We start from the raw sequence: 25,956 nt of genomic DNA on the forward strand, positions 1-25,956 counted from the left end.
CCAGCCCAATTACAGGCACGAGTCACTGACCGAAAAATGCCTCCGGGTCCCCGACCCTCTAATCGATATCAACGCGACCAGCAGAGCTGTCTTCAGGGACAGAAAGATACTGAGTCGAGGATCGAAGGGATCTGACGCGGCTTGTATAGCGAGGGCGAGATCCTAAGAGGGCATGAGAGGGGGCGGGATGGATTAATTCGCTTAGTGCCCCTGAGGAACCGGATGATGAGGTTATGCGTTCCCACGGTGCTGCCAGCCACCGCGTTATGAGAGCGGAGATGGCAGCCACGTAACCTTGAGTGTGGAGGGCGACAGCCTGCTCTCCAGCTTCTCTCGGCGTAAAGAAAGCACAACGCTGATCTGGCAAATTACGGGGGTCTTCTCAGCGAGAGACACACCATTCAGTGAATAGACTCCACGTCAGGGCATAGGCGCGCTCGGGGAGGGGGCTCTAGCCCGAGTGACGGTATTAGCCACCGCAATCGGAGGTTACCTAAGTCTTCCTCGCGTCTAAAATCTCTTCAAAGATCGGCGAGGGTGCCAGGTGGTGCCCTGTCCCTGAGAGAGTAGGTGCTCTCTCGAAGGGACTGCCAGGGGAGGGCTATCGCGAGGGAGAGCTCTGACATCCAGGTCCGGTTGAGCCAGAGGGGCGCAACCAGCAACCTGTTCCTCGTCCTCTTCCTGACCTTGCACAGTAACTGCGCGAGCAGGCTCACTGGGGGAAACGCGTATTTGCGCGTGCCCCGAGGCCAGCTGTAAGCCAGTGCATCCGTGCCGAGAGCACTCGGTCAGGGAAAGAACAACTAGCAATGAGCGATCTCGGGGGAAGCAACAGATGGATCTGGGCTTCCCCGAATCGCGCCCATATCAGCTGAACAGACTCGGGGTGGAGTCTCTATTCTCCAGGACGCAAGGCTGCCGTGAGAGCGCATCGGCTGCACGGTTGAGCTTGCCTTAATATGAATGGTGTGCAGCGATTTCAGCCGCGGATGACTCCAGAGGAGCAGACGGCGGGCGAGCTGAGACATGCGGCGAGAGCGCATACCCCCTATACGGCTGATATACGCCACCGCCGCCGTACTGTCCGTCCTGACCAGCACGTGTTGCCGCTCCAGCACCGGAAAAAAACGGTGGAGAGCGAGGAACACTGCCAACAGCTCCAGGCGATATGCCAATGCAACTGGGTACCTTTCCACAGGTCCGCAGCCGCATGCCCGCAACGCACAGCCCCCCAGCCCGTGTTGGAAGTGTCTGCTGAAACGACAACAAGACTGGACGCCTGTTCTAGAGACACCCAGGTCTGTAGGAACGAGGGGTCGCTCCAAGGGCTGAGGGCGCGGCGACACAGCGCAGTAACAGAGACTCGGTGTGCGCGCGCTTGCCATGCGCGTCTGGGGACTCGATCGTGAAGCCAGTGCTGAAGTGGTCTCATATAGAATAATCCGAGCGGCATGAAGCGGCTGCGGATGCCATATGCCCCAGGAGCCTCTGAAATAGTTTCAGTGGGACCACTATTTTACTGTCGAGCTCTCTCAGACAGTACAGCATCAGCTGAGCGCGCTCTCCGGAGAGGCGCGCTGCCATGGTGACCGAGTCCAGCTCCAGCCCGAGAGAAGAGATCCTCTGCACGGGGGCGAGTTTGCTCTTTTCTCGGTTGACCTGAAACCCCCACAGGTGGAAGTGCCAGAGCACTTTGTCTCTGTGCATAATCAACTGCTCTGAGAGAGGGCAAAAATCAGCCAGTCGTAAAGAAATTGAGTATGCAGATGCCCGCGAGCCGAAGGGGCGCTGAGGCACCCTCCGCGGGCTTGGTGAGGACCCGCGGAGACAGAGAGAGCCCGAAGGGGAGGGCTTTGTATTGCCAAGCTCGACCTTCAAACGCAAACCGCAGAAACTGTCGGTGGCGAGGAAGAGTGGAGACATGGAAATACGCGTCCATCAGGTCTAATGCTGCAGACCAACCCAGAGGACGAACGCACCGGAGGATGCGCTTCTGCGTGAGCATTCTGAACGGCAGCTTGTGCAGGCAGCGGTTCAAAACGCGCAGATCTAGGATTGGCCGTGACCCACCGCTCTTTTGGGCACGATGAAGCGTGGGCTGTAAAACCCACTCTCCATCTCGGCTGGAGGGAGCGGCTCGATTGCATCCTTCGCCAGGAGGACAGCAATCTCCTCTCGCAAGACAGGGGCGGACAGGGGGCTGACCCTGGTGAATACACACCCGTGACTTGGGGGGCCGTTTCGCGAACTGAATCGCATAGCCGAGTCTGATTGTGCGTATGAGCCACCGCGAAGAGCTGGCCCGCGCTAACCAGGCAGGCAGAGCTCTCGCTAATGGACTCATCGCTACAATCGCTGACGTACCAGCAGTGGGGCAGCGCGGAGTGGGTGTGCTGATCCGGGAAGCTCGCGGGTCCCACGGAAAAGCTGGAGGTGAGATATTTGCTCTCACTCCAAACCCGAGCTCCGGAGGGGAGGCTCGAGGGGTGGGAGAAAGGAGACCGTCCTCCCAGCGCTCGTGAGCCACTGGCGAAACGCACCGAATCTGCAAGCTAGAAAGCATAGCGTCCCAGACTGGCAGATTTCGGGCTGTCACATCTGGGGAAGTGAAAAGTGCCCTTTCATAATGTTTTCATGGCAGTAAAAAGTGCCGTTGGAAATGGGGCCCCGCCCTCCAGCGGGGAAAGAGCAAGTTCCCTCTTCTCCAGATGGCCTGTCCCAGGGGCGCTTCGCGGTCCGTTGCCGGACTTAGCGGCGTTCTGGGCAGGGGGGCTGCCTGCTTCCGAGGTGCCCGACGCGCTCGCTTCGCCTGAGGCGTGTGCGGGGGCGGAGCAGCTCTCGTAGGCGGGCGCCTTCGGCGAGGAGCAGGTATGAATGGCACGGCGGGCGGAGCGGGCTACGGACCGCCGATAAGACATCACCCACCAACTGCTCTCTCACCGCCTTGAATTCCTGGGTGAATTCACAGACAGTGTCGCCGAACCTGGCTGGGGATATGGGGAAGTCAAGAAAGCGGACTTTGTCGACTTTGCGCATATCAGCCAGGGGTGGCGCTCCTGGACCACTAATGTGGACATCGTCCTCCCCAACGCACACGCAGCGGACTCAGTAGTCCGAAGAGCTAAGTCGGCGGCGGTGCGAAGCTCGTAAGCCTGGGTTGGACCCACCCTCGTGCAGCTCGGCCAGCGCCTGCGCTTGGTAGCGCTAGTAGGTGGCTATCGCATGCAAGGCGGAAGCAGCCTGGCCCGCAGCTATGTAAGCTCTAGCTCCGAGGGAGGTAGATAACTTACAGGCTTTGGATGGGAGACGAGGCGGATCCCGCCAAGAAGAGGCGCCGCGCGGATTTACCGCCATCGCGCACTCAACCTGAGGAATCGCCACATACCCCCTGGCTGTTTCACCGTCAAGAGTGGTTAGGGTGGAGGAACACGCAGCACGAGCAGAAAAAAGTGCTTTACAAGACCGCGTGAGCCTACTGTGCACCTCCGGGAAGAAGGGAACGCCCCTCTAGTCGGTCCGGCCGCGGAGCTGGGGGATAAACCATCTCCAACCCACGGCCGAAGCAGCCCGGGAAAGCACGGCTAACATGTCCGTTTCAGGATCCGTAGTGACAGCGCTCACCAGCCCGAAGGGGGCGAGCGGGTCTGGATCATCATCGGACAATGAAAGCCCACCCTCCGATGCCGCGGTGGACATCTGGTCTCCGGTGTCATCGGGCGTAAGGGCTACCATCTGTTAGACGGATCGCTTCCCCCGCCCGAAGCTTGGATGGAGCGCTTAGAGGAGCGGGAGGTCCGCGGGCCCGTGGGCGACGGATTATCTCTCGCTGAAACCCTCAGATCTGCCCGAGTGCCCGCTGCAGAGCAGGGGACAACTGGGGTGGTTCACCCTTTTGCAAAGGCTAACCGCGATCTTGCACAACAGTCATGGCATCGCAATGACGACATGAACTGCCCGCGAGCAGCGCATTAACATGCTGGACCCCCAGACATGTAACGCAGTGCCCGCGCCCATCATCCGAGGACAGGAAACCACCGCATCCAGAAACGCACAGTCGGAGCGCCGTCCTGATAAGGACGTGCTGCACGACTGTGTTGCTCTTTCTGTGAAGTTTGCAACTTTATACGCACCGCTCTGGAGGACCGGACCCAAAGAACGCCAGGCAAGGGAGAAACCCAGCTCGACCGTCTGCCACTGCGTGTACACACTCTGGACCGGGAGAATGCTCTCGTTCGCTCAGAATCGCTGGTCACAGCAGGAGGAACCCTCATCGACTCGATCAGAAAGTCTCTGAAGCGAAAAGGATAGCGTCTGCTGGCGCCAGGTGAGCTTATATACTCAGTTGATTGCTTATGCCGCTCACCTGCGCAGGCTTGCGCTGCCAATTCATTCTTAATTGGCCCGTTCAATACTCTTTCAGACGAGTAGCTTCTGAACCGAACCTCCCAATGCGTGGATTTTACAAATCAAATCCACTTATAGTGCTGAAGTTCCCCCCGAAGGGGAACAGCATTTACTTATCATTTACTCCCTTTCCATTTCAAAAATGTTTAGATTTTAAGTACTTTTAATAATTTTGTTCACTAAAAATGTCTGCAAAAGAACATTGGGCTCCAATGACTTTCATTTTAAAAAAATCACAAAGAATATCTTGTCATAGTGATTTGCAAACATTTTTATTTTTGAGCAAACCTTCCCTTTAAGAAAAAGAGACAATTCATTTACATTAATGTTTTTTAACCAACTAAATACTAAACCAACAAAACAGGTTTTCAGCTTTCTTATAAATATCTTCTTTTGTGTTCGACAGAATAACAAAGCTCATAATGGTTTGAAATCAATTAAGGGTAAATTTTCATTTTTGGGTGAACTATCTCTGTTAATTGTTTAGCAAGTAATGTTTGACCTAAAAAAAAGAGCATGTTTGACCAATAAAAAGCATTTACTCATCATTTACTCCCTTCCCTTTCCACAACTGTTTAGCCTTTTAAGGACATCTAATAATTTTGTTGAATAAAAATGTCTGCAAAGGAACATTGGGCTCCAATGACTTTCATTTAAAAAAGCACCAAGATTATCTTGTCATAGTGATTTGCAAACAGTTTTATTTTTGAGCAAACTATCCCTTTAAGAAAAAAAACAATTCATCCATTAACATTAATGTTCTTAAACTGACTATACTAACCCAACAACACTTGAGGTCATGTAAAAAGGTTAACCAAACAGACGAGGACATCGACAAGCATGTGTAATAAGTGACAGAGAAGAATCATCACGGCAGATTTAAGTGCACAGACTATTTCTTGACCCATGAAGCAATAAGAAAATATGTTCTCATCTCATGCACACACAGGACAAGTGGTAGTCATAGAAACTTCAAATATGGGAGGAAAATGAGTCTGTGCAAGTTTACCTCTGAGATTTAATGCTGTATTTAACATCACAATTCACATAACAAATGGAACACTCTGATGAGAATCCATGGATGCTTGCTTTTTGATATAACCATGGGGAAATGGGACGATTTTACAATAAAAATCTACACAGTTTAAGCTGTCAAGTCATCGTTTTGCATTTAAATCAGTAAAACGGGCTATTTCAATGAACTGATATCAGAACATATGTGACGAGTTTTTACTGACTTCTGTCTAGAGTCCATTTGGGGGATTTCAGGGTGTTTGGAGACCCAAGGAAGGAAAGCCTGAACGGCTTCATTTCTTTTCATTCTTTCACAAGGAGCTTAGAGCCATTTCAATTACCTGCGGTTGTGCCATTTCATATTAAACAGAACGCAAGTCCAATTCCATTTCAATCACTGGGCACTTGGGAATTTAAGCAATAATGACTAAATCTGTAAACAGGACAGTCTCACTCTGAACACAGCATCCAACCATAACACCTGTGGTGGGCATGGTGTGAATACAAATAAAAATGGCCAGGCGCAATTACATGAACGGGCAGCTTTTACCAGTGAGGCTCTTTCCAAGGCTCATGGCTCAGTGAGGTGGACCGATGATGAAAATTACCCTTTTAGACCATTTGTCTGCTCCATGTCAATATTTTGGTTAGAAGTCAGACATAAATCATAGGCTTTGAATAGGTTTTAAATAATAGTTTTCACCACCTATAAATATGAATATTCTCCAATCATTTACTCACTCTAATGCCTTTCCAAACCTGTTCCTCGGTGAAACCACTTCAAACAATAGAGTGCATTTTCCTGAATATTTCCCATTTTTATTGTTATCTGAAATGTGCTGCCTCACATTCCAAAGCAACTTGCAAAATGCAATTAACATCAAGAAAGCAAAGCACATGCACACATTTGTATTGGTGTTGAATGAGAGTGAAACTCTGTGTAGCGCATTTCCCACAAACCATTAGTCTTAGGTTCATTTCAAAAATATTTGTTTAGGCTTGACTTTTATAATAAATGTTGTTTACAATGAACACTGATAAAGGTTCTATTTTAATTTAGTTTTCTGTTGTAAATTCTGTCAAGTTTAAAGCATTTGCAGAGAAGTGATTGAAAGTGAAAGATGTTTAATATGCTTTCTTTCGTATTGTTGTTTATTTTGTGATTAAAGTTTGTTAATTGCTTCTCTCTATGCGTTTTTTTTTCCCTATCTTAGCTATAGAATTTTGACGATGTGCAACTAAAGCCAGGCTTACAGGAGTTTTGGGCCAGTTAACCTTTGATTTACCCCTATGACATTCTTAAAATATATCTTGTGCAGGACAGGCAACAACATGGCTGCCTGTTTAACACAACATAAGCTCATTCTGAAAATGTAGCCCTATATACATTTTAAGAGATTGTGAATTATGTACCCAGAGATACGTATGGCTGCATTGCATCTTTAAAACGAAGGCTACGAGGCGTATGATGCAGTTACTTTTCTCGCTTACCAGCTGACCGATTACATCCATATGGACAGCTTTTCTGCTGTTATCAGTTTGTCTGGTAGCTCATTGAACGTTGTTGACCGCAACAACGGGGTACGAGTCCGGTAAAGAACGGTAAAGAAAGCAGGTATGACAAAAACAAAAGCCAAAAACCAATATAAACAAGTAAATAACAGGGTGACACCCTGAAATCTGAAAACATGGTAAAAATCAGGCTGCCGTAATGGCTTTTCTTTTTCTGCATTGCTTTTAAAAACACTGTGGTTGGATTTATTGAAGCGGGTGCATGGGTCAATCGGTGCTTTTTAAAACACTATTTTTTGGGTTTAGGGAAAGAGGTGGGTGAGGGGGATCAGTTGTTTAGTCTGTCAGTCAGTTGACGGCAGCCTCAAATGAATTTACACGAGAACATCAGGCACGCATGGCACTTGTGAGAGAAATTTGAGATCTGAAAAAGGCGGAGACAAAGTGGCCTCTAGCAGATGCACAAAAACAAAAACTGCAAAAAAACGTAGCTCCTGTGACGTATTTTGCTCTCTCCAGATATGTATAAAGGGGTAAATAATCAGTATAAGCCTGAATTCGTTTAACATGCTGTGGAAAAAGTACCACAAGTATATCAACAAACTGAGGACCTGAGGAGAAATCACCTCAGTTTTGACTGTGCCAGGGGAATGTAGAAAGCTACTAGTCTCAGCTTCATGCCCGTGGATTATTGGCTGGATATCTGACACATATGGCACACTTGGAAGGGCCCTTCAAATCATCCAAATCTTCCTCCTCAATAACCATCTCTGTTTCCAAGCCTGGCTGACTGTGTGTCACAATTTGGAAGGTTTCCCTAATGATCCAATCCTGCAGGTTGTTTGACCCATATGACATTTTTATGGAAGATCAAGTAAAATATCTAAACAAGAAGGAGATATCGGCTACATTTGTGAGGGGGAAATGAAGTTAAAATAGAACCTAGACAGTTTAGTCTTTAGACGAATTGTTGGGAGTCAAATGTGTAGAAATATTATGGAAGTCAAAAATGTATAATTTTTATGGTTCATCACAGTGCAAATGAGGACAATTTGGTATAAGTTTAGTAACAGACCATAACTGATAATGATTTTCTGATGGTTTTCTGATGTCATTTGTTATGGAACTATATTATAGCAAGGGAGGCGAGATGCATGTGTGAGTAATAAAATGTGCTAACTACTTTAAAAACCTACAATGGGGCAGACACTGCTTTTCGAGTTTGCTGGGACAGAATTTTTCTGAAACTGACAGTACAGTGGAACCCAAATTTCCCTTAAACACTTAAAAAACTCTATCGCTCCAACTCTCTGACCATACACTGAACATTTCGTTATCACGTAACTGATGTTTGATACATTAAAGAAGTGTGCTTTCTTTGAGCAGGTAAAATTAAAGCTTCAGTTCATATATCTGACTGTTTACACTTAAAGAAAAAATTTTATATATTTAAAGTCAAATTAATATTTAAGGGGTGACACGGTGGCTCAGTGGTTAGCACTGTCACCTCACAGCAAGAAGGTCGCTGGTCCAAGCTGGGTCAGCTGGCATTTCTGTGCGAAGTTTGCATGTTCTCCCCGTGTTGGCGTGGGTTTCCCCCACAGTCCAAAAGATGTGCTGTACGTGAATTGAATAAACTAATAAAGTGTATGTGTATGAATGAGTGTGTATATATAGTGTCCCAGTACTGGTGTGCAGCTAAAAGGCCATCCGCTGAGTAAAGCCGAAGGAAAATAAATAATATTTAAGGATGCATCGTATTGTCTATTTACACTGATGCATCGTGATATTGAATTAAATCTATGACAGGATAACAGTAATCAAACAGAACCGCTAGACCAGTATAGAATAGGTGCACACCCCTAATGCTGATGACCACAGGGCAAATATTGGGTAATATTGCCGGGTATGATGTTGTTTGGCTATTCTTTGCCCTTATTAGTTATAATGTGTCTCACCTACAATGTGTCACACCAACTATGCTTAAAAAAGTTGCCCTGAAATATGCTACAAACAAATGTTTACTGTGAGAGTCTTATTAAGTAATGCTGTCAACAAAGTGTAAATCATTTTAATAATTATAATAAAAATTTGTTATAATGCTTTTCGAAGCACTCAAAGTTCTTTAAGGGAATCTCCTCAACTGTTATACAACAGTAAGAAATGTTATTTTTGGTTTAAAAGCAGAGTATTTTTAATGGAAAGTGTGTATTAACGCATAAAATACCCTACAAAATTGTTTTATAATTAAAATGTTTTTGTATTACATTTTTTCCGCTTTTCAGAGACTGATGAGCAATTGTTGTTGTAAAACTTTGCGATGTTTGTGAAAGAATGATTTGTTAATGGATGTGATAACTGTGTGTCCGCTTCTAGCGGTAAAAATGTCTTAATTCATTTTTTTAAATCACACTTCATAAAAATAGACTGCAGAACCACTTTGATTGACATTCTCTCTTTGTACATGCCATCAGAGAGGAAAAGTCCCATTAGAGATGATCCATCTCTCATACTGTAGCATAAACTACCCTGAGTGAGAAGCAGCCATCCGCCACTGTGCCTGCTGAAGATAATGCCAGTGACTAAGAGGATTATTAATGTTGAGCTTTAGGATGCACAAACGAAAACAGTAGTCTCCATAGACTACCTTCTTCTAAGCCACTTCTTGTTACATTCACATTTTTTCCACAGAGATAACAGTCCTGCTTTGAATCTGCCGCTATGCTAAAGCAATGTTGTTTGTAGCTCTGCCATTTAAATTTAAAGCGACAGTCAACAAAATGGATCAAAACAGGCATATTAGAAATATTTATGGGATATTTTGAACTTAAACTTCAAATATACACTAAAGGTACATAATAGGAGCCTAACAGGTCCCCTTTAAATGGTGCTTTTGTGTCCTTTTTGATGCTTTAAAATTCCAGTACTCATTCACTGCTACTGCGCTGACAAAAATGACTAGTGCAATCTCCCTTTTGATATCCATAAAGAAAATATAGCAAGTCGTAATAGTTTGTGTCTACATAAAAAAGGGTGACAGAACTCTTATTTCTGGATCAACCATCCTATTAACAGGCTGCGTTCCTACCTGTGTTTATCTGTCTGTTAGGTCCTCTCATCATGTAGCTGAACTCTTGGCAGCTCGCGCTCTGGCTGAGGCCTCCAGACCGAAAGCACAGTTCCTCCACCAGCACCATGGCCCTCTTACAAATGTCGTCATCCCAGTCCCCCGACATCCTCCAATCCGCATCGCACACCAGCCTGCACTCAACCAATCACGCCGCAGCCCTCACCGTCCACACCAATAGGACGGCGCCCGAGGGGAGAGAGTGTGTGTCTGGCCACTTTCTACCGTAGGTTCCCGATCAGACGTGGATTCTGAAGGACAACTTTTCAGCAAGAGACGGTCTCTTTATGACCGTTAATTGAAAGCTTTAATGTTTGTTAAACCCATCGGTAAGCGAGCCACAACCGCTCTTTTCAGTAATAACATCGGCTCCTGAGGGGGGAACAGAAAAGAAAGAATGAGAATAAGACAATGCACACATTAATGAAGCTAAATTAAAAGAGTGAGACATCCATTACTGAGCTGTTGCTTTTGTGCACATACTTGTTATAAAGGATGACAATGACATCCCTGAGTCCTCGTCATGGTGAAGAAGGTCAAACTGGATTTGATTCACAGAAACGTTTGGAATTTTCTTCAATGGATAAACAGCACGACTATATTTAGGTCTGTTGTTCAGAAAGCATAGCCTAGATTTCCTGGGCTATTACTCTGAGTTAAATCATCAGTCAGGGAAGAGGAAGTGTTTGCAAGCTCAGTCCTTAAAGCAGCATCAGGGCAGGGTTGAGTCTGTGACGTATGGTGTAATTCCACTTTGTTTTTTTCCATTCAAGTTCACTTAATGTTCGCTGTGGTCCATGGCTGTATTTCTGGAATGTTCTACAGAAGCTTTGAAACAGCCTGAAAGAAAAAGAGGCAGAGAGAGAGAGAGAGAAGTGTGTGTGAGAGAGAGAAAATGAGGCACACATCATTATAAAAAACTGCTGTAAAATTATGGTTAAATTATAAAGGCAACCCGCTGAGTGCACAGAGCTCAATAGCACGCAGAGAAGAACCGTTCATTCTGGATATCCATTTCTTCCCAAAGACAAACATCTCTGCTCATACAGTGCATCTCGGGAACGAGGATGTGGTCAACCACAAAACAAGTTTATCTTGTAAGCTGTTGTTGCTTGATACTCAGCAGATTAAAGGTGAAGTGTAATTTCTACTTTATAACAATGCTGAAATTGCAATGTTAATTTGAGCTTCCGAACACACTGGCTTGACCAGTAGTGTCAGATTGGGTGGGGTTTAGGTAGGTTTTTAATTATCTTTTTTTACCAATTATGTTTGCTTTTAAGATTAAGTCAATCTCTTTACAATTTATGTCCCCAAATAGAGTTGCATGATTGAGATCAGATTAACTGACAACCCCAAACTCACACTAATAGTTGTTTCAATTACACATTTTCACATATTTACATATTTTCATCTCTATAGCGCTTTTACAATGTAAATTGTGTCAAAGCAGCTTAACATAGACATTCTAGTAAACTGAAACTGTGTCAGTCTAGTTTTCAGAGTTGAAGTTCAGTTTAGTTTAGTTCAGTGTGGTTAAATTTTACTGCTGAAAGACCAAACACTGAAGAGCAAATTCATCGATTCACAGCTCTACAAGTCCTAAACCAAGCAAGCCAGTGGCAACAGTGGCAAGGAACAAACTTCACTAGTTGACGAAAGTGAAAGACAAAAAACCTCAAGAGAAACCAGGCTCAATTGGGCAAGACCATTTCTCCTCTGGCCAAACATAAATCTGAGATGTGATACATTTTAATATAGTTTTCTAAATATTATATACACAAATGTTCATCTAAAAATTGGGGTTAGTGGAAGTTATTTTTGATGTTTGGGGTCAATAAGACTGTTTATTATCAACAAGTCCCCCTATATTTTATATTTATTTATTATACCTTAATGTTATTTTAATTGTAATAGCATATTAAATTACAGAAATACAGTACAATGAAAAAACATTCAAACACAACAAATAATTATCACAAAGTTTGGAAAAGCTGAAGGTCCTGTTACATGAACTTTGCTGATTTGTTCAAACGATGACGAGGGGTGCTCCGGTTTCTTCCACAAGTCCAAAGACATGCTGTAAAGGTGAATTGGGTAAGCTAAATTGTCCGTATAGTGTATGTGTATGAATGAGTGTTTCCCAGTGATGGGTTGCACCTGGAAGGGTATGCGCTGCATAACAACATATGGATTGTTGGTGGTTCATTCTGCTATGTTGACCCGTGAATAATAAAAGGAATATGCCGAAAAAGAAAATGAATTAATGAATAATCATTATCATAAATGCAAAACAAATGTTGTGATTCTTAATATATTTGTGGAAACTGTTTCCCTTTTTGAGGATTCTTTGTTGAATAGTAAACATAGAATTAGAAAAAAAATAGGCCGATAAACAATATCATATCGAATCGCAATTAAATTGATGTCAACAACGATGATAAGCTGTGGACATTCATTCCATCATTCATTTTCTTTAATCTCTTTATTAATCTGGGGTCGCCACAGCGTAATGAACCACCAAATTATCCAGCATATTTTTTACACACTGGATGCCCTTCCAGCTGCAACCCAACACTGAGAAACATCCATACACTCTCATTCACACATACACTACGGGCAATTTAATTTATTTAATTCACTTATAGTGCATGTCTTTGGACTGTGGGGGAATCCGGAGCACCTGGTGGAAACCCACGCCAACACGGGGAGAACATGCAAACGCCACACAGAAATGCTAACTGACCCAGCAGAGGGTTGAACCAGTGACCGTCTTGCTATGAGGCCACATCGCCACTCACTGCGCCACCGCGCCACCCAGCTCTGGACATTTTTTATCTATATTAATCTAAGAGCCAAATACACTGTAGAAATCAGCATAAATCTGAGTCATGTGTAATCTGTTTAAGTTAATAAATATTTTAAGATGTTATTTAATGAACCCTCTAGTTTTAGTAACTTCGGTCATTGCTGGGATACTCTTTTAATGCTGGAAGCATTAACAGCTTTTATCGAAATATATATCGTTATTGTTTAATATGGAAAATAATTATCAAGATTGCATTTTTGCCATTTCGCCCAGCCCTAGTATAAAAATAATAGTGTTTATTTGACATTTTATAGCAGTATTATAAATCACAATCATTGAGTCCTCGCAGAAAAACTAGATTTATTTATGTAAAATCTATTCTAACCCAAATGTTTGAAAGCTAGTTAATAAGTGCCCCTACCAAATTCATTCATTCGTTCATTCATTTTCTTTTTGGCTCAGTCCCTTTATTAATCAGGGGTCGCCACAGCGGAATGAACCACCAACTTCTTCACTATAAGGCCAATTAAGCTTATTCAATTCACCTATAGCGCATGTCTTTGGACTGTGGGAGAAACCGGAGCAGCCGGAGGAAACCCACGCGAACACAGGGAGAGCATGAAAACTCCACACAGAAGTGCCAACTGACCCAGCCGAGGCTCAAACCAGCAACGTTCTTGCTGTAAGGCGATCATGCTACCAACTGCGTCACCTTAGCAAATTCAACAACAAAAATAAAAATAGCATTTGGAAAGACACACTTCACCTTTAAGGTTAACACCCTGTTGTAACGGGGCAACACAACAAGATTCAAGTGACAGGCAATTTGTCTGTCCACACCGAATGTGAAAATAAAGCGTGACACGGCACAATCACACAGCACAGACGATCACAACCATTCTCACAACACGCTGCAGGTGAAGAACATAAACAAAGCAAACAAAAAACACTGTATTTTCATGCTTTGGGCAAACTTTGACATTTCACATGGTGAAGAGGATAAAATCATTCACACAGAAAAGCCAAATATTGACAAAACTGTATCACATCAAGACCACAGAACAAGACATAGTTCATCAATTTGTCATTCCAAGAAACTCGTTGTTAATGATTCGAATAAAGGTCAGATCTACAATAACCAATACTGAATCCAGCACCTTTTTCCATAATGCAGTAATGTTGACTGCAGTAATGAAATGTTCACCATCCAGACTGCTTAATGATTCTTGAGCATCGCTTCACAAATTATGTAATACGATGAACCTAAAACGCACGTTACAAATCTCCGTTTTGATAGCGTTGAGAAAAAAGGTGTTGTAGCGATGCATCTGCTGAGGGCCGTGTGAGTATAATTTGTCAGCATGAGGTTCTGTATCTATAAGATCTCTCAGCGTTCTTCCTTTGTTCTGTGCTCATTCTGTCTCACGGAAACCAGGTCAAAGCTCCACCTTTCATTTCTCTTTCGCTCCGTGTCTCAGCTCTCCTCCAAGTGTTTCTTTCCACCCCTTTCGATCTCTCCTTCATCCCCTCTCTGCGTCAGCTAAATCGTTGCAAGCCTAGAAAAAAGCATGCAAATCTATCAATATGCATATCGATTTAACGACTGTCGGCTTTCATCGGTGAGTTTTTCTAGCTAGCAAAATCCCTCAACGCGTCTGATCTGTTCTCACTCTGACGGGACACCTCCTCTTATTGAGCCGATCGCCCATCTATCATTCTGATAGACTATTCTTTCATGCTTTTCAAGTCTGTAAAATGTCATTGGTCTTTCTTTGTAAGGCGGATGGTTTCTCTCCAGCTAGCTGTATCTTTTCTATCCGTCTTTCCCTCTCCGATCCATCAATCAATCAGTCAAAGCCTTAAGTACAGCGATAAGTCATTTGGGGCAGGACTCAGGTCAAGACGTTCACCCGCACGCTCCTTCAATCCTTCGTTCAGCCCTCTTTCTCAGAGCTGCCTAATCAGCGTGTCCGAGCAGTCTATCAGTCTGGAGCATCATCTAAAGCAAACGCAAACAGATTGATGTCCATTTATCTGTCCATCTCGGATCTTGGTCCGTTGTAAAAAACGAGCCTTAGATTAGCCCATAAAAAAGCACCCCCACCCCCCCTCAAAAACCCTGTCTGTTCTCTTCGCCTGTAAATCTGTCTGAGTTTGACTTAAAAATGCAGCATATCTCAATCTGAAAGATGGCCGTCTGGCAGCAAACTACAGTGTCACCATCCTGAAATGCCAGGTCGATTCAGAACGAAGTTAGAGAGGAATGAAGCAGGTGAAAGAAAGAAAGAAAGAAAAGAGGCAATGAAAGAGAACGGCATAAACTATAAGGCCTGAGATGTAAAGGAAGTCATGTATAGTGAAGGGCATGTGTGCTATAGCATGTGGCCTTGGAGTCCAGACATAAGTGTCTGGATGCTGGTGTAAAAGTCTAGAGGACAGGCATTTACAAGTGATAAGCTGTAATATAACCATACTGGGCGTCACAGCGGCGAAGGGGGTAGCACGATCGCCTCACAACAAGAAGATTGATGGTTTGAGCCCCGGCTGGGTCAGGTGACATTTCTGTGTGGAGTTTGCATGTTCTCCCCGTATTTGCATGGGTTTCCTCCAGTATCACTGTGTGAAAGGGGTTAGTAATACAGGTACATTTCTGGATAATTTTCTGACCGACTTTACCGGTAAATTAAAAAAAGCACTGTTCACACAGGCAAGGACGTTATGAAATATTTCCGGAAAAGACCATTTACACATTCATTCCAAAATACGGGTAAATTCTGTCATCATTAACCAGAAATGAGCTCTAAACAGCAGCGCTTGTATTTGACTACATTACAAAATCTGTGGATGGATCAGTATTATGAACAACTTTGATGAAAACATATGGAGGAACATTTTTCGCATGTCGAGATGTAAATAATGTGTGTGCTGGCGCTCAGTGGCTTCTTCACGTTCACACGTGTCAAGGAAGAAAGGAAGCAGAGCTTAAAGGTAAACAAACGGCGGTTTATCATAAGAATTTTTATCGATAATTTTTGACACAGTTGGCATTAAGAAGGAACATAGAAACGTTATCTGACTAACAACTAGCTAAATGTGTCTGGAAAAAATACAAAGGCTTTTATTTTCATAAACAGCGCAGATGTGAATGCGTCTGAATGTTCTGATTGGCTGGAGTAGACGTCTCACGTGAGCGTGTTCTGATCGTAAACGTGCTCTTTCTGGCAATGTTGCATTCACACAGTGCAGCATTACAGCAAATTACCCGTAATGTTACAACTTCTCGGGCAATGCAGTGGCGCAGTAGGTAGTGCTGTCGAATGTGTGTATGGATTTTTCCCAGAGATGGGTTGCGGCTGGAAGGGCATCCGCTGCGTAAAAATGTGCTGGATAAGTTGGCGGTTCATTCCGCTGTGGCGACCCCGGATTAATAAAGGGACTAGGCCAACAAGAAAATGAATGAATGAATGAATGAATGTTACAAATTCTCTTTAGTATTTACCAGTATTTTTAAAAAGGACCTGTTTACACATAAAATCTTTGTGGTCTGTATGTGTGAAAAGGTCTGTATGTGTGAAAGGGGCTACTGTGTATGTTTGTGAATGCAAGAGTGTATGGGTGTTTCCCAGTGTTGGGTTGTGGCTGGAAAGGCATCTGCTGTGTAAAATATATGCTGGATAAGTTGGCGGTTAATTCCGCTGTGGCGACCCCTGATTAATAAAGGGACTAAGCGGAAAAGAAAATGAATGAATGAATGAATGAATGAATAACCAAACTGACGTTCTGAACATTAAAGGTTGTGCGTCTGGGAATAAAGCTGGAATGGAATAATATGTTTGTATTATGTTGTGTGACACAGACATGAAACGCATGGACAACAGAACATGAAACCTGTCTCAGACATTCCATTGACTGCTTCCCAGGTCTCAATCAATACCTCCAGGAAAAGCAATATGCCACAACAGGGAGCCCAGCCACCTGTATGGTCACTGTCCAATCAAACGCATTCCAGACGACATTGCCACAGTCCAATCATGTTAAAAAAGTTCAATCACACCCCAGAGATGAAGACCTATTGTAGTAAAGTGCAATGATTGCATGGATATGTACACAATCGCAAAGGTCGGTGTTTGGTGGTGGCATCCATCAAGCAGCCAATAATTGCACTGCAATTAAATTCAGAAACATTTGAAGGTTGAGCTCAGTTTGGTGTCTAGACAATTCACATAACACTCAGACGTCCAGTACCAACCCTGAAAGCAGAACGACTGCATCAGGTCGCTGTGTCATTGAATGACAGACAACGGTAAGCGATCTCAAAGCAGAACAAGAGATGATCTCGAATGAGCACTTGACACTGACCAAAAAAAGAAAAATCAATAACAATACTTCACAATTCATAACATTTCAAAATATTAGCAGCTTTCCTCTTCTGACAAAAATCACTGGTAACAACAGCAGTATGGACTTTTCAATAGGCAATCCATTTAACAATATTTATTAGGGCTGCACATTTTGAACATTTTTTTGTTCAAAAGAAAACAAAACTGAAAATTTGAAAACAAAACTGACATTTTGGTTTTCTGCAGTACAATATGTATTGTGGTGTGTATTAGGGCTGCACAATATATCGTTTCAGCATCGATATCGCAATGTGTGCATTAGCAGTAGTGGAGTTGGGATTATTATTGTTGATCAGCAATTATGAATGTACAGTGATTACATTTTACATTACATTTAATTATTCAGTAGGGAAAAGACAAAATAGCAGATTAGAGCTATTCAGACATCTGATAAAATTGAATATGCACACTAGGGCTGCACAATATTGGACAAATCTGACATTGTGATGTTTAATTTTGATTTATATTGCGTTTTCGGCAGATGACCTGAATAGCTCTATTAATAAATAAATAAGATAAAAGGGAAATAAGTAGTCAGATATTCAGGTACAGTTATAAGATACGATATTACATCCATGATAATGACAGATCATGATATCAGCAATATATCACAAGAAAACCATACACAATATATCATGATATTTGAAAATGAAGAGGAAAAAATGCATCAAAAAGTTATAAGATGTATTAAAATAGTGATGTGCATGAGGTGATGCATCTCGTTATGTTGTAATTCTAAGAAATATATTTGCTGGTAATAAAGGAAATACATCTTATAGCTTTTTGATGGATTTTTCGCTCTTCATTCTACAGATATCATGATATATTGTGGATGGTTTTCTTGTGATATATTGCTGATATCATGATCAGTCAATATTGTGAAAAAATATCATAATAATATCGTATTGTATTATTGTATTTGAATATCTGACTACTTATTTCACCCTTTTAGTGATGTTTTTTATTTATCAAGTCATCTGCCGGAATTGTATTTATTTCGCAATATAAATCGCAGCTAAATTAAAAATCGCAATGTCAGATTTTTCCAATATCGTGCAGCCCTAGTGTGTATATTCCATTTTAGCAGATGTTTGAATAGCTCTATTTTGTAAGAGACTCAAAATGTAGGTGAGTGTATCGGCATAAAATAATAAACAAAAACAGCTTAATACAACAAAGCAAAGAATACAAATGAAAAACACAGTGATTTATGGTTTTCTAGGGCCAGATTCAGTGGAAGGGCTGAAATCACAAAGATTTATCTTAATTTGTGTTCTGAATATGAATAAATCCTGGCCAAATTCCCTTCATTGGCCCTTACTGCTCATGTTCTTCTAATCATCCCCATCCACCGAATTTTCTCTGTCATGGTCTTTCCACTCCACCTGTAGCTGGTGTGTGGAGAGCGCACTGGCGCTGTTGTCCTGTGGCTGCCGGCGCATCATCTAAATGGATGCTGCACACCGGTGGTGGTGTAGAGAGACCCCTTCATGATTGTGAAGCGCTTTGGGTGTGTGGCCATACATGATAAATGCGCTGTATAAATACACATTACTTACTACTCCTAGGGTGTCAAAGTATTTAGGCACATACTGTTAATATAATGTATCCATTGTGTAATTATTTAAATACAATTACAAAAGTACATGTTCTTGTACTAAAATTTCACTCTAAAGTTAAAGTAATACCACAGTATTTTAAACTGTTGTGTACATTTGAAATATCAACTTAACAGACTTTGACTGTTGTAGGTTTGCACATTGCAATATTGATGCTGAAACAATATATTGTGCAGCGGTTGCAGCCCTTATATTTTTATTATGATATATTAAATCAAACTACTAGTTCACCCCAAAACAGAAATTCTGTGCTGATTTAATCATGTTCAAGCTGTCCCAAAAGGCTTAAGATTTTTATTTATCTCTATAATACAAATGAAAATATTTCAAATCAAATCTGATCAAACTGAAAAATTTATTTAGTCTGGTATAGAGACACATTGACTTTATATGATGAACAGATTTCATTTAGAGTTTTATTCGCAAATAAAGACTGATCAGCAAACATAAACCAAAGCTCAGCCATGCGTACTTAATGAGTGAGAAAAATAAATAAAACATTTTAAAAATCTGTTTTAGGCGATGCAGTGGCGCAGTTGGTAGCATAATCGCCTCACACCAAGAAGGTCGCTGGTTCGAGCCTCGGTTGGGTCAGTTGGCGTTTCTGTGTAGAGTTTGCATGTTCTCCCTGCGTTCACGTGGGTTTGCAACGGGTCTCCGGTTTCCCCCACAGTCCAAAGACATGTGGTATAGGTGAATTGGGTAGGCTAAATTGTCCGTAGTGTATGTATGTGTGTGAATGTATGTGTGTGTATGTTTCCCAGAGATGGGTTGCGGCTGGAAGGGCATCCGCTGCGTAAAAACTTGCTTGATAAGTTGGCGGTTCATTCCGCTGTGGCGACCCCGGGTTAATAAAGGGACTAATCCGACAAGAAAATGAATGAATGAATGAATAAATTGTCTGTAGTGTATGAGTGAATGAGTGTGTATGGATATTTCCCAGAGATGGGTTGCAGCTGGAGAGGCATCCGCGGCATAAAACATATGCTGGATGAGTTGGCGGTTCATTCTGCTGTGGCGATCCCAGATTAATAAAGGGACTAAGCCGTGAATGAATGTGAATGAATTGAACGAAAAGTAAATTAATGAAAATTATTTTTCTTTTTAGGTTAAAACATGCTCAAGTAAAACACAAAAATGAACCTCATGTACCCTTTTCACTAGACTGTTATGTCTCGTTTAACAGTCATCAGCCTCTTAAACCCTTCAAAGATTTTAATATTATGATTAAAAAAAAACACTTTGGCTTTAGCCAACTATGACGACTTCCACTACTGAAAAACCCGGAAATGTGTTAAGGGCCCATTGGTTTGGTGAATCAAGAGAGCATGCTTTAGTTTTCTTAGCCAAAATCAAACTTAAATGCCTATGCATTTGAATAGTGGAAGGGTTGAAATCACTCAGATTTTTCTTAATTTGTAGATGTGTGAACCTACACTGGTCTCACGATTCGGTTACGATTATCATGGCATTGATTCGGTTCAATTCGATATCTCCGTGCATCACGGTGCATTGACAATGCTTTCCATACATCATTTTCAATTTTACTGCACAGCACAACAATTCTTGTATTAAAATGTATATTTATATGTTATTTGTCATACAATTTTGTCCTTTAAAACAAACAGATATATGAACTGTTTTACCTGTGTACCTTTAAAAATGCAAGTACATGCACAGACGACATGAGTAGTTATAGCAAATAAACAAATGTAAATATCCCGCTGGCTTTCTTAATGTCATCCAGCGATTTCTTAGACCCCTGTGATTGGTCACGCGCTCAACAGAAAATGCTGTGATTGGCTCTAAAGTGCTGTGCTGTTCACCGATGAGTTACACTGACAAACAGCAGCGGCGATCACAGCTGATCCATGATAGACGCGGAGGAGAAAACTCGCTCTGCAGACACGCGCTCATGTCTGTATCTAGAAGTATCGCTATAACAGCCAAGAGGAGAGGATAAGTTACCTCAGAAGGTCAAATGTCCACAGTAAGTGAGAGACAGAGAGTGACAAGCAGAAATGGAGTTTACTTTCATTTTCTCAATCGCAGTGAAATAGAGGCTTCTGCTGTAACTTCAGTGTCAGTGAAAGACTGTCTAGCAAAAACGCACGCAGTGAATTGTGCAGAGATTTGCACTAAGTAGTTGGAGTGTTTTAATTACTCGCACTCGCCTACCGTGCCACAGTAAGCAACCACAACATAGCGCATGAGTTAAATGAAATCAGTACGTAATAACCGGTTCAGATCTATAACTGAACCAATACCGATTTGTGCGTGTCTACATCGCGGTGCACCAAAGAGATTATTAATTCTGACACCCCTATTAATTTGTTCTTAATATGAATAAATTTGGGTTCAAAACAAGATGATGATGAGTAAATGATGACAGAACAAACCCTTTAAAACAAATACAATTAAAATTGTATAACACTAAGTTGAATTTTTCTTCCACTTGGAAATTTTCTAAAGCTACATTTGGTGTCTGTATTACATGTGGTTTTTAACATGTTTTGTCTGTAAGGGATTAAAACAACCATAATAATATTTTGTTTACATTTTTATGCAAATTGACAATCATTGTTAACCATTTGATTTAACTACTATTCAGTCAGATTTTGCCAGCATAATCTGGTGGCCTTTTTTAAAGCTGAGTGGCTTCTAAAAATGGCCCACAGATGATCATTTCATGTTTATATCAATGCGAATGTGACTGAAAGTGATGATGTCCGGGCAGATGAATTTTTTAATTCGTAATTAGCCTGTCTTTTTACGCCAGTTTGATCCATTCAAGGGGATTTGCAGACCGCTTTGGCGGCCATGATCTAGCGTGACAAATGAGGCCGTCCTACAATACAACAGGTCTTAATGACCTCGAAATAACTGCAGCCAGCACTCTCAAATGTGTGTTGCCATAAGTCAAGTTGCTGACAATGATAATATCGCTGACTGTTTATACAGAAGACACCTGGCATTCACTACATGACTGTCAGGAGTCTCGAGTGGAGATCTGTCAGGGGGCTGTCCGTCAACACCCCCGATCAGCAGCAGTCGCTAACGCCACTGTGTGTTTCTACAGCACAGAGCAGATGGGTCTGAAGTTCTGTCCTCGGCCCTCAGGTGAAATTATTCAAGCCAATGAAGAATGATGAAATTCGTTTTGTCCCGCAGGCAACGTTCACTGCCCTATTTAGGCTGACCAGTTTGTAGGCTAATGGTCAAGTTGCTGTAAAGTCTGTTAAAGATGACAAATCCCGAAATGGCTAGAAGCAGAGTCTTCCTTTTTTTAAAATGGCAAGGAATCTAGGATAAAACGAAGATGCTGAACCAAGTATTGCATATGCGTATCACACAAACCATACACCTTATGATACATTTTAATGAGGATGCATACGGATAAAAACTTTATAGCTAATAAAATTCCTCCTTTTTTCGTTTGGCAGTCTGCTTGCTTCAGCATTGCAGCCTTTTGGACCGTTCTCCAGCCTAAAATCTAGTGTTTAAATATACAGACATACAAAATGTAATCAAATATTTCAGTTGCTGGGTAATGGTGTTCTGTGATGCTAACTATCCCGTCTAATCCATCTCCAAATGCAATGTACAATTATTTGCATCTTTAATATTTAAACAGGTCAATTATAGCTTTAAACTGAAAATTCAGCCCTCATCAACCTATAAATTCAAGCAGGTTAAGCAATTTTGCTTCATTCATTTTTAAAAAGATATAAATGTCCTTATATTAAATGTTTTTTTTTTTACATAAACACAATTTATTCTATTAATCATAGTAGTATACTGCTACTACTACTACCATCTTTTAATAAACCAAGCAAATATTTGACTTTGTTATAAGAATAAATGCATTTACATGTATTAATTTTGCAGATCTAAAGTGAAAAAAATAAAGAATACAACAAGCAATTCATCACGAAGAGGCAAATAAGCATACGAAAATGCTTGTATTGCAAAGTTTCACACATCTTTTAGGACAGTACAAGCTAGACCTGGGGGGAATAAGAAATTAAAAGCATTGAGGAATTAATATTATCATAATTAATATTATTATTACTATTACTGGGATGTAATTAAGTGATCACAGAACAGATGAGTTGTATTTTGTGAAGGGATTCTGTATTTCGAATGAGGTTAGGAAGATAATTTCTCCAACGAGGAACAGTGAACACAAATGTATTCTCATCTCCTCTGGGGCATCGATAGATTACTGCCTGATTTCAATAGAAGCCTATATATCAATTTCATCAGCTACGGTAAATATTATTTTCTACAGCTCATTAGAATAGTTTCGCTTAAAGGGTCATTCGGATAAACTGAGAATATCAAATGCATATTGAAGGAAATGAAGCATTTGCAGTTTCCACAATTGCCAGCCTCCTTTTGAAGTTTCCTCGTCTTTCCTCTTAGCTCAATGGAAACCTGCCTTACAACTTCCCTTATTCCCCTGAAATTGATAGATGTGACTGAGACTAATTGTAAAAGAAAAATGATGGCTAATCCTTTTCTTCTCTACCGAGGCTATGAATTTGAACACTTCTATTGACAAGGGATGTAAATCCATTAAGTATAACCAATAGGATATTAGAGTAATTTCTTAATGAAGCCGTGGTGGTTTTTCTTTCTCGCCTTCTTTTACGTTCCCTCTGTTCTCTCACTCACTGTATCACCTCCACGCCTGTGGTCTTATCTGCAATGTCATCGGGAGTCTAATCTGCTTTTGTTTTCTGTAAGACTGTTGCGTGTGTGTTTTTTTTTCTTTCTTTCTTTTAAATCTGTCGGAAGATAACAGTAATTTTCTTTACCCCTCTGGCATCAAAGCAAAGTGTTTCCAGACTTCCTGCAAAGTGGGAATGAATGAATAAATGATAACAATGCTGTTTTAGTAGACTCGTGTAGCCATTTCTCTTCGTCTCCCTCCCTCTTCTTGCTTTCCTAGCTATTCCTTCTTCTTTTGTCGCCTGGTTTCTGTTATATCACTGATCTCGTGCACTAGAAGAAGAAACCAGGCTAAACGGCCTTCAGCGCGGTCATAACCTCATAGCCAGATCACTGCATCATATCCTTGTCTTGCTCATCCCTGCCATGAAGCCATGAGTTCCTGGACTCATCTCCTGTGCACAGCACTAAGCACACATCAAAACCACCCTGTCAACGGCTGCTGTCATTTACACAACCGGACCTCCGCTGTTGGCCGGAGACCGGGGTGATATTACAGTATCACTGTTAAAAAAAGATACTTTGGGCCTTTGCGGCTTGTGGCTGAAGCTGAAGAAGCAGAGATCATGTTGTAACATTGTTTTTTTGTGTCTAAAAGGAGTTCAAATCAAACAGAAACCATCAAACCTGTGCAAAGCGGTTACAGTAGTAAACTGCAAGTAAGCCTCAGGTTTAGATGATATCAGCGCTTGCTGGAAACATAATCAAATTATCCCACGTATTTAACAAACAAATATGCAAGGTGGGACATTTCTAGAATTATATGAATGACACAGATTCAGATTTCAAGGAAATCTGCAGATTTCTTGTGGGCCTGGTTTCCCCCTCCCATCCTCTCTCTCTCTTCGCCGCTCTGCTGTCCAGGCCTTCGGAGTATCTAAATTATCTATAACATCACACAGGAAAACACAGGCAAAAGAAAGAGCAGTGCGAGGAACCCTGGGATACTGGTGACGCTCTGTGCCAGCCCTTAAGATTCAGCTCCCACACAGATAGAGGGAAGCTCTCAGCAGCCCGACAGCCAGGAAACGTCATCACCGGCTCCGTCACATTGTGGGGGGAATTAATCGCCCCCTCATATGGCTTTTACTGATGCCGTTATATGCTGTCAGTGAACGACGGAAGAGGATTCCAGTGATGGTTCCATATGGATGTATTAATATTTGCATAATTATGGTCCTGTGCCTAAGAGAAGCCCATGTAAGCCAGCCTTTGAAGACTGTGGGGAGGGGTGGGGTTTGGAGGGGAAGGAACACTGATAAGGGGTTGAAGAGGAGGGAAGCAGCTTCATATGTACATCTCCCATCCTTCCCTATTGAATGACACATGCATGTGCAGATTAAACATGTACAGTAGGAAATATGGAAGTTGAGGATAGAATTACATAAGTGACAGAGTCCAAGTGAGTCCAAATCCTTGCATTGTTGCACACACATACACATACAGTAGCTATATATTTATGCACATCTGAAAATGCCAGGTCACGATGCTATATGCCACGAATAAATGAAGATTGCTGAGAGGTTTTTTGCACGACGGTATCGGACAGACGTGCAGACCTTTTACAACACATAAGCGCGCGCGCGCAAACAGACAGATATAACATGGATAACCTGAAGACAACAATCCGTGGAGTGCCTGCACCGTTTAAAGCAATGCAGATCTCAAACGGAACGACTGTCTACATCATATACACACACGCTTTCTCTATCGAGCTCACATTCACCCAAATATTAATTTTCACATGCGACGCGTTACAACAGCAACATCGTAACATCCGCCCAGCACACCCAAAGACAGATAAAGGCTGAAATACCGCACCTGGGACAGACGGATGCCAAAGGGTAGACCGAGAGGGACAGAGGAGGTGTCTCTCCGCTCCCCTCTTCCTCTTCTCTTTCTGTGTTTTCGCCTGTCTTCACAGCCTCGTTTTTTTTCTCTCTATTTCACTCTCTGCCCTCCCTCCCTTCTCCCTCCTTCGCCTTGTGCACGGAATACTAAACGAACCTCGTCGCCGCTCACGGGCTCCAGCGCGCGTGCAGTGCTAAACACATACTGATGTATTGGTGTGTGTGTGTGTGTGTGTGTGTGTGTGAGAGAGAGAGAGAGAGAGAGAGAGAGAGAGAGAGAGAGAGAGAGAGAGAGAGAGAGTTGTAGGTGGGTGGAGTAAGGGTGCTCAGACCTCCCAAATTTAGTAAAAGTTATTTTTTATTCATACAAGACGATTATCTAAACGGTTTCAGTAATATTTTCATGAAAGTTTGATTATATGCTAGTGGTGACCATTTTGATTTATGGTAATGTTGTTACTCTTACTGCATTCACCAAAAGTATTAA

General features: G+C 42.3%; 1 protein-coding gene across 3 annotated transcripts in view; it reads right to left on the reverse strand.

Annotated features, from left to right (window-relative positions):
* syt3 (synaptotagmin III) overlaps positions 1 to 25,562 on the reverse strand; it is a 111,144-nt gene extending 85,582 nt beyond the window's left edge. For all 3 annotated transcript variants that reach the window (XR_012401046.1, XM_005163974.6, XM_073944559.1), the window contains exons 1-3: positions 25,441 to 25,562; positions 10,541 to 10,897; positions 10,019 to 10,429 (exon numbers count right to left, since the gene is read on the reverse strand). Coding sequence is in view for 1 of the 3 variants with exons in the window: in XM_005163974.6 (XP_005164031.1) it covers positions 10,019 to 10,166 (148 nt within the window). In the remaining 2 variants the exon portion in view is untranslated. The remainder of the gene's footprint in view (positions 1 to 10,018; positions 10,430 to 10,540; positions 10,898 to 25,440) is intronic.
* Positions 25,563 to 25,956: the final 394 nt, after the last annotated feature.

This window comes from Danio rerio, chromosome 3, assembly GCF_049306965.1.
Source record: "Danio rerio strain Tuebingen ecotype United States chromosome 3, GRCz12tu, whole genome shotgun sequence".
Taxonomy (NCBI): Eukaryota; Metazoa; Chordata; class Actinopteri; order Cypriniformes; family Danionidae; genus Danio; species Danio rerio.